This window comes from Carassius gibelio, chromosome B8, assembly GCF_023724105.1.
Source record: "Carassius gibelio isolate Cgi1373 ecotype wild population from Czech Republic chromosome B8, carGib1.2-hapl.c, whole genome shotgun sequence".
Taxonomy (NCBI): Eukaryota; Metazoa; Chordata; class Actinopteri; order Cypriniformes; family Cyprinidae; genus Carassius; species Carassius gibelio.
This window is the reverse complement of record NC_068403.1, coordinates 13,681,962-13,697,516: the sequence shown is the minus strand read 5'-3', so window position 1 is coordinate 13,697,516 and position 15,555 is coordinate 13,681,962. Positions and strand designations below refer to the sequence as shown.

General features: G+C 36.5%; 1 protein-coding gene across 1 annotated transcript in view; it reads left to right on the top strand.

Annotated features, from left to right (window-relative positions):
- The window catches only part of LOC127963335 (phosphatidylinositol 3,4,5-trisphosphate-dependent Rac exchanger 1 protein), a 64,710-nt gene extending 49,540 nt beyond the window's left edge, over positions 1 to 15,170 (top strand). The window contains exons 25-40 of the mRNA XM_052563180.1: positions 928 to 1,183; positions 2,269 to 2,475; positions 4,221 to 4,309; positions 4,412 to 4,494; positions 4,921 to 5,011; positions 5,479 to 5,607; positions 6,015 to 6,056; positions 7,397 to 7,614; positions 7,873 to 7,975; positions 8,725 to 8,868; positions 10,089 to 10,203; positions 10,425 to 10,485; positions 10,853 to 11,028; positions 11,323 to 11,425; positions 12,501 to 12,568; positions 12,664 to 15,170. Of these exons, the coding sequence (XP_052419140.1) occupies positions 928 to 1,183; positions 2,269 to 2,475; positions 4,221 to 4,309; positions 4,412 to 4,494; positions 4,921 to 5,011; positions 5,479 to 5,607; positions 6,015 to 6,056; positions 7,397 to 7,614; positions 7,873 to 7,975; positions 8,725 to 8,868; positions 10,089 to 10,203; positions 10,425 to 10,485; positions 10,853 to 11,028; positions 11,323 to 11,425; positions 12,501 to 12,568; positions 12,664 to 12,706 (1,928 nt within the window). The 3' untranslated portion in view covers positions 12,707 to 15,170. The remainder of the gene's footprint in view (positions 1 to 927; positions 1,184 to 2,268; positions 2,476 to 4,220; positions 4,310 to 4,411; positions 4,495 to 4,920; positions 5,012 to 5,478; positions 5,608 to 6,014; positions 6,057 to 7,396; positions 7,615 to 7,872; positions 7,976 to 8,724; positions 8,869 to 10,088; positions 10,204 to 10,424; positions 10,486 to 10,852; positions 11,029 to 11,322; positions 11,426 to 12,500; positions 12,569 to 12,663) is intronic.
- The last annotated feature ends 385 nt before the right edge of the window (positions 15,171 to 15,555 follow it).

The following is a 15,555-nucleotide window of genomic DNA, read 5'->3' as shown; positions in this document are numbered from 1 at the left end:
AGACATTTTAGCTTTATTATCAAATACAACAAATTGGCAAACTCAACTGTGAAGCAATTGTTCAGATTTGTCCAGATTCTTCTTGGAGCAAAACAATTATAACATTTATAAATAGCCATTTTCATTTCATTTAGTTTTATTTTATAATTTAGTTATCTTTATTTAAAACATATCATTAGCAACAATAACGATAAATGATGCAACTTTAATCAAACAGCTTTAAACTTGTAAAAAAGAAAAAAAAATCCTGGATTTTAATGAATTACTTTAAAACCAAAGCCATTCTGTACTTGTCCAAAAATTTAAAAACCTTTAACATTTAGCTAAGTTTTAAAATTCAACTGGGCATCCCTAGAACTTAGAGCCAAAGAAGCTGGCTTTCATTTTTGGCTTCACCTGCACAGACTGCTGCGGCCCAACTTTCTGTCTAGCCGCCACGTGTAGCTGGGAATGAACCACATAATGCTTTGTTTCTTATGCTCTGCAGCACGAGAGCTTTTTATTTATCAGTATCTGCTACACATCTGCTCTGCAGTTGTCTCACGGTCTGAGATGTTTAAAATTCCTCTGCTACACTTCTCTGCAGCCTACAGCCTCATGTTCCATGGCTTTACCACATACAAGTGTATCCCTCACTGCTTTTCAGTCATTCGATTCTTCTGTGTTGTTGAGTCACAAAAACTCCAAAATTAGTATGTTGCATCCCTAAACAGCATTTTAAGGCATGCGCCCAGCATGAAGGCTGTTGCAAAGTCTGAGTACCATAATTATGTCTTCTAAGATGACTTCTTTAGGCCAGATTGTAAGGTGGCATTACTTATATTCCCAGATTGCAAACTCAGTTACTCAAACTCAAGAAATCCAGGGCATGAATCAAGAAGGCACTCTTTTAAATTTTGATTAATGTCACTTATTTTCTTCCTGCAGCTAATTTGAATCCCATGTCCCACGCCGTGCATTGTGTGACCAGCATGGCGGCCCCCTCCTGGAGTTGCCAGAGTTTAGATGAAGAGACAGAGGAGGGTGAAGGGAGCATAGAGGACGGCAGGAAGTATGAAGAGGGAGGTCTCAGCTTCCTTCTCAAACAGGAAGACATGGAGAGCCAGGATAAATACATCTGCCTCTATAACCGCCTGGACATTTCAGTGCGAGAGATGAAGCAATATGTGGCCCAGATAGATGTGTAAGTGGTGAAGTAATTTAACAGTGTTCGATCAATCAATGTTTCAAATAGATTTAATGTGATGTGTGATGAGCTCTTTAAAATGTAAAAAAATTAAAATCTAAATCTATAGTTAATATACATGTAATCTAATCATTAAGATAAAATATTTAATAATCTACAAAAATGTTCTCAAATTCTCATCTGATAGTTTAGAGTAGGTTTTAGTGGCCTCCTCTTTGAGTTCTTCGAGTTCAAAATTTCAGGATGTTTTACAGTCTAAAAATATTTATGGCTTTTATTTCATTTAAGCCATAACAGACGACTGCAGAGAAGACATTTCAACAGCCTCTCAGGAGGAACGAATGTTTGTTATTCAGTGGCTAGCATGTGCTTAAGTTAATTGTCAGTGAAATGGATTTAATTTCCCAATCCCGTTCCCCCGTCTCTTTCCCAGTGCCTTTCTGTCAGTCTACACTTCCTTGTCACATAAAATAACAAAGATCATTAGTAAAACAAAAGGGTGTTTCTTCAACTAGAGACAGTTTTGTCCTTATTGTCTTAAAATACCCTTAAATAGACTAAGCTCTCTTATAACGTTTGATATGGTTACTAGTTTAATTTATTCGTTAACGTCATTTATTTGATCAAATTTAAAATGAAACCATAAAATAGATCAATATTATTGCAAACTAAAATATCTGTTTTCTGTTTTTGTGTATGTTTTTAAAATGTTATATATTCCTGTGAGATCAAAAGCAGTATTTTCAGGATTCTTTAAAGTTCTATAGAAATCTTTCATAACAATGTAAAGGTTTTTAACCTTTATTTTGATTAATTAAATGCATACTAATTTCTTTGTTTTTTTTTAAACGTCTAATATATGATTCAAATTTTAATTACGTTAAGAATGAATAATCAGATAATGATGTCTTATTCTCATAATTTTTTATCTGTTGATCTGCTCCAACATTAATAACATGAATCATTATTGAGCGAATCAACTCATAACTCACATAGTGTTCAATGTCAAAACATTCTCATAATTCATTATAACAGTTCAAATCTATCGGTTTCCAAACCTCTCTAATTATGTTTCATCTTAGACTTCTGTCATCAATAACTGGACCGACCCAGCCGCAGGGCTCAGAGCCGCCCTCGTTTGAGAGCGCCCCCCCAACCTCTCCCATACCAGAAGAGACGGACCAAGACAAGACAGAGCATGGCGGGAACAAGAAAGTGTGCTTCAAAGTCAACGAAGATGATCAGGAGGACTCTGGACATGACACCATGAGCTACAGAGACTCCTACAGGTGAGGAAACGATGTTTATGAAACATGTTGGAGCCTGGGTTCTTAAATGAGGAACACAGGTTCAAGTCCAACCTGCAACATTCCCATTACCCATTACCACACTGTTAATAAGTATACATCTGTAATGAGTATATGAGTAAGTTTTTTTTAAATGCCAATATTGGTACAGGTACCAATTGTCATTATTGACTTTAATAATAACATTTTGTATTCTGTGAAATGACAGATTGACATTCAATAAAAGATGATTCAAAATCCCAGTTTTCCTCCAGCACATGTGAAGCAGAGAGCTAGACAGGCATCTGGGCTCCTGTCTGCTTCTCCTGTCAAACAGACACGTAGGGAGATGATTAACATCCCTTACAAAGAACCTGTAGTGCCACAGCAACCCAGACGCCCTCTTTAAATACTGAAGAATACAGTCAGTCTGTGTTGTTTTGTCATCATTATATGGAGCAAAGTATGTGTGATCTAGACCTGACGGAGCAGGGCAAAGCTGGGGCTGACCACAGCCGAGTGGATTTTATGCTTCTGTCGGGATAAATGGATGCCCTCTTTAGCACCCTCTATCATTATGTGGCGTTCCACTTTAAAATCCTGCTACTCTGTGATAGGGTGAGCTCATGAACAGCTGCAGCCGTCATGTTTTATAGATAGAAGCACTTTTTCTTCTATTTAGGCTCTTACAGTAAGTAACTGGATTTGTCTGTGGGATGTAAGGTAGGCCGTCTGTTCTTGTTATCTTGAGAAGAGGGCTGGATGTTGGAGGGACATGTATTTTCAAGGGTTCAGGAGGTTGAATGGTAAAATATGAGGGAATGCTCCTCTTTCCACTTTCTGCTTCTGGGAGTTTTGCAACCTGCTGGTCATGAGCAGGATCTGCTTCCATTCTTGGCTTGTGGTGGCACTAAATTTGGCCTCCCCTCTCATTGTGGGGTGGGGGAAGGGAACTACTTCTACTCTTTCTACTACTAGTGGGTTTAAGTACAGTGTTTTCCCCTCTCAAGCTTTTTGGAGCAAAAAAAGACATTTAGAAAGTTTTATTCTGTCTCAGAATAAACATTTTAAGGATGGCAAGATGACATCCACCTAAACTCTGAAAATGTTGAAGTTTGTTGATGTTTAAATTGTTTCTAAATCACTTCAGCTCCGTGTAAACATTTTCTTCAAGGGATGGTTTATTATTTAATTACCTTTGTTTCTTCTGTAGGAAAAAAAATAAATTCAACATCGTTGTCCATGCAATGCAAGTCTTCTACTTATCTTTTGATTCCAACAGAATAAAAATCATATCAATAAAATCATGGAGCAGCCCTTTAGGTATTTTGCAATCATGTGATAATACGAATGAATGTGAATTTAACCAGTTTAATTTAAACGTTTGTGAAAGCATTTATTTACTTCCCCCTTTTTGCAATTGTTCTAAAAAGAAAAGTTATTAGCTCATCAAAATGTGTTCTTCTGAGCCCAAACTAAATGAATAATAGGTGTTCAACCACTGTCCTGCCACTGCATTGCAGTACATTTCATGATAAAATGAACAGGAATGAATCAGCCATACACAGATCCTGGAGAGTTGTTTGTTTCAGCAAAGCTTTCCTTTACGATTGTAATTTTTCTTCAGCTTTGAATAATTACTGAACTTCGCATCTGTTGCATTGGCTATACATATTTATAAATCTGGAAGTGGTCTGTGCAGGCATCCTTCTCATCACATGAAAACATTTGTGTCTGTGTTTTCACAGTGAATGTAACAGTAACCGAGACTCAGTGCTGTCATACACCAGCGTCCGGAGCAACAGTTCTTACCTGGGCAGTGATGAGATGGGCTCAGGTAACTGTCGTCTGTTAGATACGGTTACAATGCTGAAATTTAGGACAATAACTAACAGGACATCGCTATTTTTATTGGGTTTTTTGTTGTTGTTGTATTCAGGAGATGAGTTGCCATGTGATATGCAGATTCCTTTAGACAAGCAGGATAAACTTCACGGATGTCTGGAACACCTTTTCAATCAGGTATATAGAGTTCCCCTTTTGCCAATTTTAACTTGATATTCCTTTTGTAACTGTTGCCCTTTGTCTGACTCCACTCACCTCATTATTGTCTTCTATTTTTGCTCTTCATCAATACATCCCCTCTTAGTTTCCCTCTCTTCTCCCACAGTGTCGTTTATCACATTACCATCATCTCTTGTAAGCACTCTTTGACCTCTGCACCTCTGCTCTCTGACCTCAAAATCTATCGTCTTCTGGAGGTCACCAGATTTCGACCCCCTCTCAGTTTCCCAGATATCAATAATGAGTTCTTTCATCCACTGCAGACAGGTTACACGTGAACAGACTGAAAGCAGCAGGCCTGGTGTTAGCAAGGGCGTTAGCCGGTCTTCAGTTAGCACAGGATGTTTGTGGTGACGGGGTTAACTGTATCTTTTTCATTCTCAGGTTGACTCGATCAACAGTCTCCTGAAGGGCCCTATCATGAGCAGAGCCTGCGAGGAAACCAAACATTTCCACAACGACCACAGTCAGCCAGGTACCGCCCGGTCGGGTGTGCGTGTGCGCTAAATTTGAAACTCGTTTGAGGGATGTGTGTATTTGGGTTCTCTGTTGGTGCGTTTGGGGGTGACTTTTATAGGTGGGGTAGGGGTGTGTGAATGTTTCTGTTTGCATCTGTACGTTATTACCTCTGCATGTGAGAATACCACAGTAGTTTCTCCTATGTGTTTTATGTATTTTAGGGGAGTAGTATAATTAGCTTGTGTTTAACTATGGGGTTCTGACAACAGTTATGTATTATGTGGGTTTTTGTGAGAGTTCACACTGCCAGCTACATCTTTTGACCTGTTAAAATGTTTGTAAGATATTGCAAAGCACATTCGCTTTATAGATTATATTGTCCCCTATATGCATATATTTATACTGTGTATATAAATGTATATAAATATATACATTTTTTTATATTTTTAGTCCTTAACTTATAATGTCTATTAACTATAATAGAGTTTCGGCACACGGATGAGTGGACTGCACATTGGCGGTATGTCTTGCACAAGAATATCCAGGAGGACCCTTGGAATTTGCCCATTTCAATTAAATCTTTAGTTAACAGCCTTCATCGCTTCGTAGAAGGTAAGTCAGTAACTATTTACTTTTCTGAACATGTTTTATAGTGCACAAATCATCATCGTGCATTATTTTAATGATGATTCATGCAATAAAATCTGCAGTAATAATTGCAAATAAAAATAGATTAAAAAAATTACCATTGGAATAATGGCTGAACGAAATACTTTAAACTGTTTTGTGAAGTTAAAAACTTTAACAAAATTGAAACTTTAAGTTGAGCTGGCATCACGTCTATCATAGAAAAGCGATGGAAAAGCAGTGCAGTGGAAATGCAGAAAACATGCTGTGTGAACAGCCCCTACACCAGTAAACTGGATTAGAAAAGCGTTTCATGTTCAAGTTGTTCTGGCTATAATGTCCTGTATTATTGTGCATTGGGTTGTATTCATGTCTGTTTGTAACTGTTGCAGATGGAAGGAGTCAACTCTTGTTGGCGTTGCTTAAATGCACTGGTAAGTTACTCTAGATTTGCAACTTTCCCTTGTTGAACTTGACCATTGTAGATCATTTCAAATAGTTATTGAAAGGCAACCCAGAATGTTTACATGGTCCCGCACTTGCGTCATCATCTGTGTGAGACTTCAGAAAGGCAACTGCATTGTGTGTGATTTATCATCCCTACTACTGTTCTGGACTGAGCTGTATTTACAGACACCTTCATGTGCTGTGATAAGGGAGTGTTTTATTGGAATTCTGTAGCAGGGAGTGTGTGCATATGTTTGTGTGCGTGCAGTCAAGCTGCAGTGGGGTGTGTCTGTAGACACAGATAAAGTGAGAGTGGGTTTGTCTCGTGGGGTCTGTGGTGGGAGACATATGGAAGCTGTTGAGTGTTTGCTTTGGAACCTGATCTAGAGCCCTTATCCCTACTGCTCCACACAGACAGCAGCTCAGCTCCAATCTCTGTTCCCACCCAGCACTGCTGTGAAACCCACCATCTGCTTAAAGTATTACACACTCTGAACATGGCTTACAACTGTTTTAGGACATTCAGGATTCCCCTCAGGCCACTGATTGGGACATATGCTGATCTGTGAACAGTAAATTAATCGGGATTAGCAACATCTGCCAATAAAACTTTAAATTAGAGTAATTACAATTTATAAAATAGTAGTTAAAACAGTAAAATTAACCAGTTAATAATGGCTTCTGACCCATACATGTCAATTTCAGAGGAATTATCATCATCATCATCATTTGGAGCATTTTCTCAACAAATATTAATATTTGTTTGGTGTCAACAAGAAAGTATTTAACCAAGTAATGCATTTATTTTTTAAAGTATTTAAGCAAGTAATGTATGCATTGTAAAAATTAAACTGATTAAAAGTGATCACAAGTGACAGTAAATTCATTGTTAACCTGTTAGCCAGCACCACACAAATGTTTTAGCATCTTTCCATTTATCAGAGAATCCAGAAATAAATGTATCATGATTTCCACCAAAATATTAAGCAGCACAACCTTTTTGAGCATTAATAATAAAACAAAAAGTTTCTTAAGCAGCAAATCAGCATTAGAACAATTTATGATCATGTGACACTAAAGATGGGAGAAAATACATTTTAAAATATATGAATAATTGTAATAATGTTTGAAAATATTGCTGTTTTTACTGTATTTTTAATCAAATAAATTCAGCCTTGATGAGCTCAAGAGGCTTCTTCCAAAAACATTAAAACATCCAAACATAATACAAACATATGGAAAAATAATTACATATTTTCCATGCATAATGAATAAATTTGAGTGTACACACATATGTACATATGTTTATACTACTCTTCTGTCCCAGACACAGAACTCCAGCTGCGGCGGGACGTCATATTCTGCCAGTCTCTGGTGGGGGCGCTGTGTGCATTGGCCGAGCAGCTTGTGAATGCTCTGAACCTGCGGTTCAACAATAACGGAGAGTATGAGGAGGACAGTAAAGAGGTCAGCCGGAAATGGCTGGAGCAAATTTCCACCATCGGAGTGCTCTTTAACTTACAGTCAACACTTTCTCCACATGTGGTAAGACTATTAGACATGGCATCTTATCATAGCTGATTCAGTGACGGTCATCCCACAGTGGCTCAGTGCTTTCTACTAATACACACAAGTATGATGATAAAGTTTTAGAATTGAATCCTGAGACTGTTAGGACTAAATACAGAACCAAAGCCATCATATCCGGGATTTTCCTGGATGTGTTCAGGATTATTTCAATCATATACTCTCATGCTTGAAGATCTTGATTATTTTGGGTTCACAAACTGTTTTCTTGAACAGAGAGAAGAGCGAATCATGCTGGAAGACACAAAAGCAGCACTGCAAGATCTGGATAAAGTCACCGTGCTGTTCCGCCCGCTGGAGAACGAGTGTCTCGTCCCAAGTATGACACCACACCACATATATGAACACATCGAGTACTAGCTTGTCTACACAGTGCAAACAGAAGAATACATGCAAGCGTGTTGTGTGTGTGTGTTTGTGTGATTATATAAAAACACACACACACAGCTTAGAAATGGTATAAATATTTATTAAACTTGTATGTTGAGTAAATTAAAGTTTTCAAATGCTTTCTTTAAACCACTGTAACTCCAGCAACAATGACCACAGATTCCTTTCCTTTATAAATAGTTAGATCTAGGGTCCCTCCCTTTCTCTGATAAAGCTGTGTGATTCCACTAAAAAGTGAAAGCCAAAACTCTCATCCTTATATAGCAGCACCTCCTTCCCCTCCTCACACACACCCTCCAGATGTCCTCTTCAGGAATGTCAGATAGGAGAACAGCTTTATCTGCCCTCTTCTGTTTTGGTTTGACTAAATCTGAGGGAGGATGTTCTGCTCTGTGGTTTGTTCCTGCCACAAAGGTGTTTTATTTAGGTCTCTGTGTTGTACAAATGTGAACAGCTTCACTTTTTCTCTTCCACACATCTGTGAGGTTTTTGCCTTTACTCATCTAATTACAACATAATTAACCTGACAAGATTCCCAGTGTCTTCACACATAAAGAATACCTTATACAGTATGTAAGGATGCAAATGAAGTAGTGCAAAGGACAAAGATTGAAATTGGATAGAATTTTAAATATTCTCTTCCTGTGACTCATGCATCCTTTAATGCTCTTTTTCCAGACACATCTGTGCATTACCAGGTGGAAGGCAGTCGGCAGGCCATCAGGGTGACAATGTTCTTGGACAGCTGTCATTTCAGTGAGCTGCCAACAAGACTGCAGAACGGAGGCTCTTTGAAGCTTCAATCCGTCCTCTTCACTAGAGGTGAGAGCAGACAAAAGAAACAACACAAATGACTCTTTCCATTCTAAATGGGTTTCATTTGTAATTTACAATTCTCAAACTTTGTGAGCTGCCTACAGAGGTTATATTTTAAGGCACTATAGGCTATTCAAAAAGGTAGCCTTCTTAATTATGCTGCCTCTTAAGATGCCAGGCATGCTTCTTTTGAGGAAACGCCTATCCCAAAATATAATGTGATAAGAATAAATCAAGGCAAGAGAAGTGTCTTTTTTTTTGTAATTTGTTTTTGTTATTTTGAATATGGTTATATCAGTTTTACTTCTAGTTATTTGTTGAGAAATGATTCCTTGTCATCTAGCTGAAACAAAATGAGTTTATTTCGATTAACAAAAAAATTAAATAATGGTTTAATTTTGTTTATTTTACTTAAAAACAATAACCTTGGTAATATCATTGCATTATTTTACTATATATATATATATTTTTTTTTTGTCTTTGTGCTGTGTATTTTTATGCCAAGGTTTTTGTTCAACTTGCAAGCCTGGTATCAGAAAACTATCTAAATCAATTTACGTTCTTACAAAATATGAAAATGAGTGATGTTCCAAATCGGTCACTTGTTTGGTTCCATGACGTTTAGGGTTCTGCTTTATAAGAGGCATTTATAGCTAAAATCCAAATATGGCCTTGTTTTAAAACTTAAAAAGGTAACACTTTAGAATGAGGTTCCAATAGTAAATGTTAGTTATTGTCTTAATTAACATGAACAAACAACGAACAATAGATTTCTTACTGTATTTATTCATCTTTGTTAATGTTAGTTATGAAAATACAGTCATTCATTGTTAGTTCATGCTAATTCATGGTGCATTAACTAATTTTAACAAGCACAACTTTTGATTTGAATAATGCATTAGTAAATGTTGAAATTAACATTAATATTAGTAAATGCTGTAGAAGGATTGTTCTTCCTTGGTTCATGTTAACTAAAGTAGTTAAGTAACATTAACTAATGGAACCTTATTCTAAAGTGTTACCCTTTTAAAATCTAGACTTTCAAGGGGATTGCCTATTCAGATGTCACAGAGAGAGTGTTAGAATTAGTCATGGTCCTAATCTAATGTGCTCATTTAGAACTAATTAAAGCCTCGATGTTCCTTTATGAGTCGTGGTCTCCATCTAGTGGCAAGTTGAGAGTACTACAGCATGATATTGATCTACATTTTCTTAATCCTCATCAGGGCTGGAGAAGCCAGAAGGTGTGTTGTCTCAGGATTTTGTTGCCATGGAAGAGTTTCAGCAGCGTACAAATGCTCTGTCACTGGAGAAGGTCAAAGGTTATTACCGCAAACTCAGGTACATTTGGCCATCACTGACTGACCTTTGCTTGAAGTATTGATTGATTTTGATTTTGCTGTTAAGCTATCTTTATATTTAAAGTAATAACATGGTTTAAAAAGATAACTTTAAAAAAATATAAGTTATTAAGTAAATAATTTACGTAATACATAGATTTTTATATTTAAATGGCAAAAGAAAAGTGTTAATTGTTTTTATAATGTCTTTCTTTTTTCTAGGGCTTTTTATCTGGAGAAATCAAATTCAGACTCAAATTCCACTGCAGTGAAAATAGACCAGGTAACATGGTTGTTATTAAACATTGTTTGGTCATTTATGTTTGTTTCAATGTTTTTATTCTGCAAAGATGCATTAAATTGATCAATAGTGCAAGTAAATACATTTACATTGTTACAAAAGATTTCTGTTTAAAATAAATTATATTCTTTTGAACTTCCTAATCATTAAAAAATCTTGAAGAAATATAACATTTTCCAAAAAAAAGAAAGAAATAATAAAAATCATCATTGATATTGTTCCAAAAAAACAAACAAACATGTTAATCACATATAAAATAAAAGTTTTTGTTTACATAATATATGTGTGTTCTGTGTATATTTATTATGTATGAAATAATAATCATTCATTTCATTATTTTAATCTCCAGCTCCTCCGGCCGCTTAACACCTTGGATGACCTCTGTCGGCTCATGCAGACGTATATGAATGTAAAACCCGGCTCTGCGGGTCAGCCCTCTGGAGTCAGTGTTCTTTTGGTGTCCTCCGAACTCTGCAGCCGGCTGGGAGCCTGTCACATCACCATGTGTGCCACTGGGATGCAGAGGTAACTGCAGTGAAATGTTGTTTTCATGTTGCTCTCGATCCAGTAGTCAAGCGTGAATCCACAGATGGGAATAGAGTTTTATAGAGTGACGGCTCATAACACGCGCTTCTTATCTTTAAGCCTATTACTACTGAAGTACAGCCACAGTCTAATATTTTATTTTTACTTTCATTTATTCCTGCTCAAATGTGCATCTAATCCAGGTTATTTGTATCCTAGGTTACTGATACAGTGAGATAAATCTATAACAGATTGTCTAAACTGCCTCTTGATGAAGGTTTTTATTCTGTGTAGATGTACTCTGACTGTGTCACTGGAGCAGGCTGTTACTCTATCCAGAAACCATGGCCTCATGCCCCGCTGCCTAATGCAGACCATGGACATCATGCGCAAACAGGTACAGCTTATGACATATAACTCAAACTGCTCAGCTTATGTCTTTAAATCTTTCCAAATCAATCCTGTGGTTTGGTAGAAAATGTTCTACATCTATACCTGCTGCCAAATAGGCCACTCCAGTATACATTTTGCCCAGTAGGTGGCCACTAAAATACTTCTGTACTGTACACTTAAAGGACAACTTCATCGATTTTCAACCAGCTTTGTATGTTACCTGCTCTCAGATATCTGTGTGTATTTGTCAGTAAAATCTGCCAGATGGTGCAAAACACATACAGACTTTTGCTAACAAATAAACAGAGATATCTGGATGCATGTAACATAGAAATAGTACACATTGTTTATTTACATGTACCCCTGACTTTGACAATAAAAAAATAGTAAAAAATTGGTAATGTTTTCCCTTAAAAATGTAATGGTAATTATATACAGCAATTTTTATGTCAGTGTGCAAAGATATGCATTTAAAAGTAGTGCTGTCAAATGATTAATCGTGATAAATAACATCCAAAGGTTTGTTTACGCAATATATCATGATTAATCGTTTGACTACTATTTAGAAGACATGTTTGAACTTTCTCGGTTTGTTGAATTATAAGCAATATCAAAAAGCTTTTGACTGGCATCAACTCCTGATGATATGACTCAAATGTGGTCACTTGGATGAAAACTGTAGGAGTTTGAATAAAAAGATTAGATTTGTTTTAAAAACTAAATCTAGTTTTGAGAGACTGACTCCAAAACTCTGCCTAATCAGTATGCTAAATCTCGCAACTTTTAGCATACAGTTCTATAGGTCTACTTATTATGCGAGAAATAAAATATAACAAGAAGAACTTGAACAGATACAATACAGGCCTACACACCTGCAGTGCTTGACATATGCTTGAATATATCAGTAAAAGTGTGTGGGCAAGTAGTCTAAAGGATAGAATTGTTGGTATTTCGAGCAACAAACTAGTAATATACACTCAGAAACTGACGGAACTAAAAATTTTGAGGAGACGTTTTAGAACGTTTTAAGGTATTCTGATAGTATTCCAACCATCCATAATAACTATCTTTATTTATAGGGCACCAGAGTGGAGATCTCTGCCAAAAATCTCAGAGTAATGGACCAGATGCCACCGTGTGCTCCCAGGTATGAATGACTCTTGCTATATAACTATGAAAAGTGATTATTCCTAGTGTGGCTTTGGAGTTGAATGAAACTTCTCTTTTGAATCCTCATCACAGGCTCTTCAGGTTGTGTTTACCCCCCTCCGATGGAGATCTTTGAATGAGGTGATGTCTGTCTCTCAGACCTTCTAGATGCTGGGAGATATCAAGACTGGCTAATCATTTTGAGACCATGCCTCAGCACATATCAACTCCCGGCCAGCCTCATCCAGAGAGGTCTGGCTGAGGTCAACACAACGAGGACTGAGAACCATCCGGCCACTTTTATCTCCTGCTCTGGCAGCTGAGAAAATCGCTAATGCTAACGACGCTAATCTTGGCTAGCAGTGTCTGCCCACATTGCTACATTGTTTGGCCTCCTAATGGATCTGGACTGGCATGTGAATGGCTAAATCTAACTGTATTATCTCTTCTTTCACCTCTGACTGCAATCTTGCGTCAGCGAATAGGGTGGTTTGGTATGGATGGCGACGTTATGTTCAGATACGTGGTGATTATGTGCAATTACTGTAGCTTAGCATGCATGTGTCTGCACTGTGTCATGGGAGGTGGAGCCCTCAGAGCGCTGTTGCGATTCTCTCACTCATATCAGGTATTTCAAAAGTACTGAAATCATTCCAGCCTACATGGACCAGTTTCAATATCCTAATTCTCATCCGTCATTGTGTTTAAAATTCGCTTCATTTATGTTTAACAACACAATTTTTTTGTGAAGTTCTAGCACCGGCGCATTTATGATAATAGCAGGGAAACATTTGGTGGCTATAAGCTTCTCAAACAATACAAAAATACAAGATTTCACTCCAATCAAAATGTTGATATTGAAGGTTGAAACCATTATTGATCAACTGGGTGAAAAAAAAGGGGATATAGCACTTTTTAAACATGAATCAGTGCTGTGTACAGTGTGTGACTGTCCCGGCTGTTTGGAAAAGCACAATAAAAAATGCTTGTGTTCTTCAGTGTTTATTAAAAGTACTGTACATTTTAGAAGAGAAAGAAAAGCAAAGGGATCATGTGAAGAATCAATAGATATAGTAGGATTTTATTGAAGTTTTGTTATTTAGGTAAATATATGTGTATGTATCAGAGGCATAAGCAAATGCTCTTTGGGAACAGCAGTGCTATAATTTAAAAAGTATTAATAATGTTAAAACATATAATATTGTACATCTTTCATTTTGTATACTTAGTGTATATTCGAATAGGAAACGGTATTGTGCTTTTACACAGTGTGTTCGATGTTTAATTTTCTAACTTCAGCTGTGTGGTCAGTAACCGAGAAGGCCTGGAAATTGAACCGTGTTCCTGGATTAGTTAAGCTAGTGTGTACAGTATGTGACCGCTTTTGTAACATGCAAAGTCTGCATTTCTCTTAACATATATATAATTATACAGTATATGTTCATTTCAGTAGTCCTGACAGTTGACAGTATTTGCTCAAATTTGACACAATTTTAAGAACTCCAACAAAGATTTGAGTAAATAAGGTCACTTAAAGACAATAATGCAACAAAGCATCATGTCTTAATGAAATCTTGATGAGACATTCATTGTGTTTGTATTGTAGCTCATAACACGTCACTGTCTGTTACATATCAGCATGGAAGTTAGAAACTGCAATTTAAAACCATGAAATATTTTAAACAATACTTGAATTTATGCTAATAAATAGTGTTTTTTCCCTCCTTGTATCTACACAAATTGAAGCCCAGTGCTGGTAAAATTCTGATTTTAACATTTTATTTGGTCCTCAAAGCAAATGGTTTTTAAACTGGAAACAAGTGTTTTTAATCCACAGAATCTGTGCGGTGTCATGATATATTTTGAAGGTCTTTGTTGTTGCTTGTTATTATGCTTTATAATGTCCACATGAAACCTATCATTTCTGTATGATAGACCTAAATCTAGTAAAACCCAAAGACATAGCATTAGCGTTAGCATGTTTCTGTCACTGTATATTAAAATCTCAGGTTTCTGCACTATTTCGGTCCATTATTGTGCGATTAGCTTCCCCTTTCAAAAGTTGTGACTGAATAATTTAACCTCACTAATCAGTCAGCTGAAACATGCTATGCTTGTAATCAAATGTGCTTTTTTTTTTGTTTTGTTTTTTTTACTTTAAACTTCTGTCCTGTTTTCAGTACTATTTTAAGTTTATTATTGCCAGTTGTTAACTTCTTGACATGATTTCAACTGTACCTTTTAGCTCAAAGAGCAAAACATTTTCAGTGGTGCTTACAAATCAAGCCTTTTTTGGGAGGGCCTTATAGTTTCTTGGTCTTTACCTCAAATTGTTCTCTTAATTTGACAAATTCTGTTGGTTTCTATTAATAAGAGCAGTTTAATCAAAACCTCACTGGTGGAGTGAAGAAGTAGATCTAATCTGCATCTTTAAATATTTAACTTTAATGTTTGACTGTGATGTCTCTGTCTATATGCTGTCCTGAACTTTTAATGATAAATACATTAAATGGCTCTTAAACTTACCTTGCTGATAATGTAAGAATGTATCCAATTGTTTTTAACTCAAGTGTTGAATTAAAAGCATTGTTTAAGCTCTCCTTTCTGAAGTAATGTAATATCTATATTTCCTCCAAGAATGCACCTTCAGTTAAAACTAATGTCCTGCAGTAAATCCAGCGGTCCGAAGCTTCAGAATTGTCTAATTAGGGATGTATAATTGCCTTATACCCTAAAGCTCAGCGTGTCACCCTCATTTCCAAATGCAACCTGACAAAACTGTTAATTGTATATATAAGTGGGCATGGAGAGAGGTTAAGAACAGTGAAAAGTCCTGTTTATTGCACTTTCAATTAAACCACAACTTTTGTTTGGTTTGCCTTAACCATTTTTCCCCATTTATTGACTGTCTAGTTGCACACCTGTGCAGAAATAAGCCCTATGGAGATTTTATAATGTTTTAAGGTAAGCATCACCCTTTTTAAC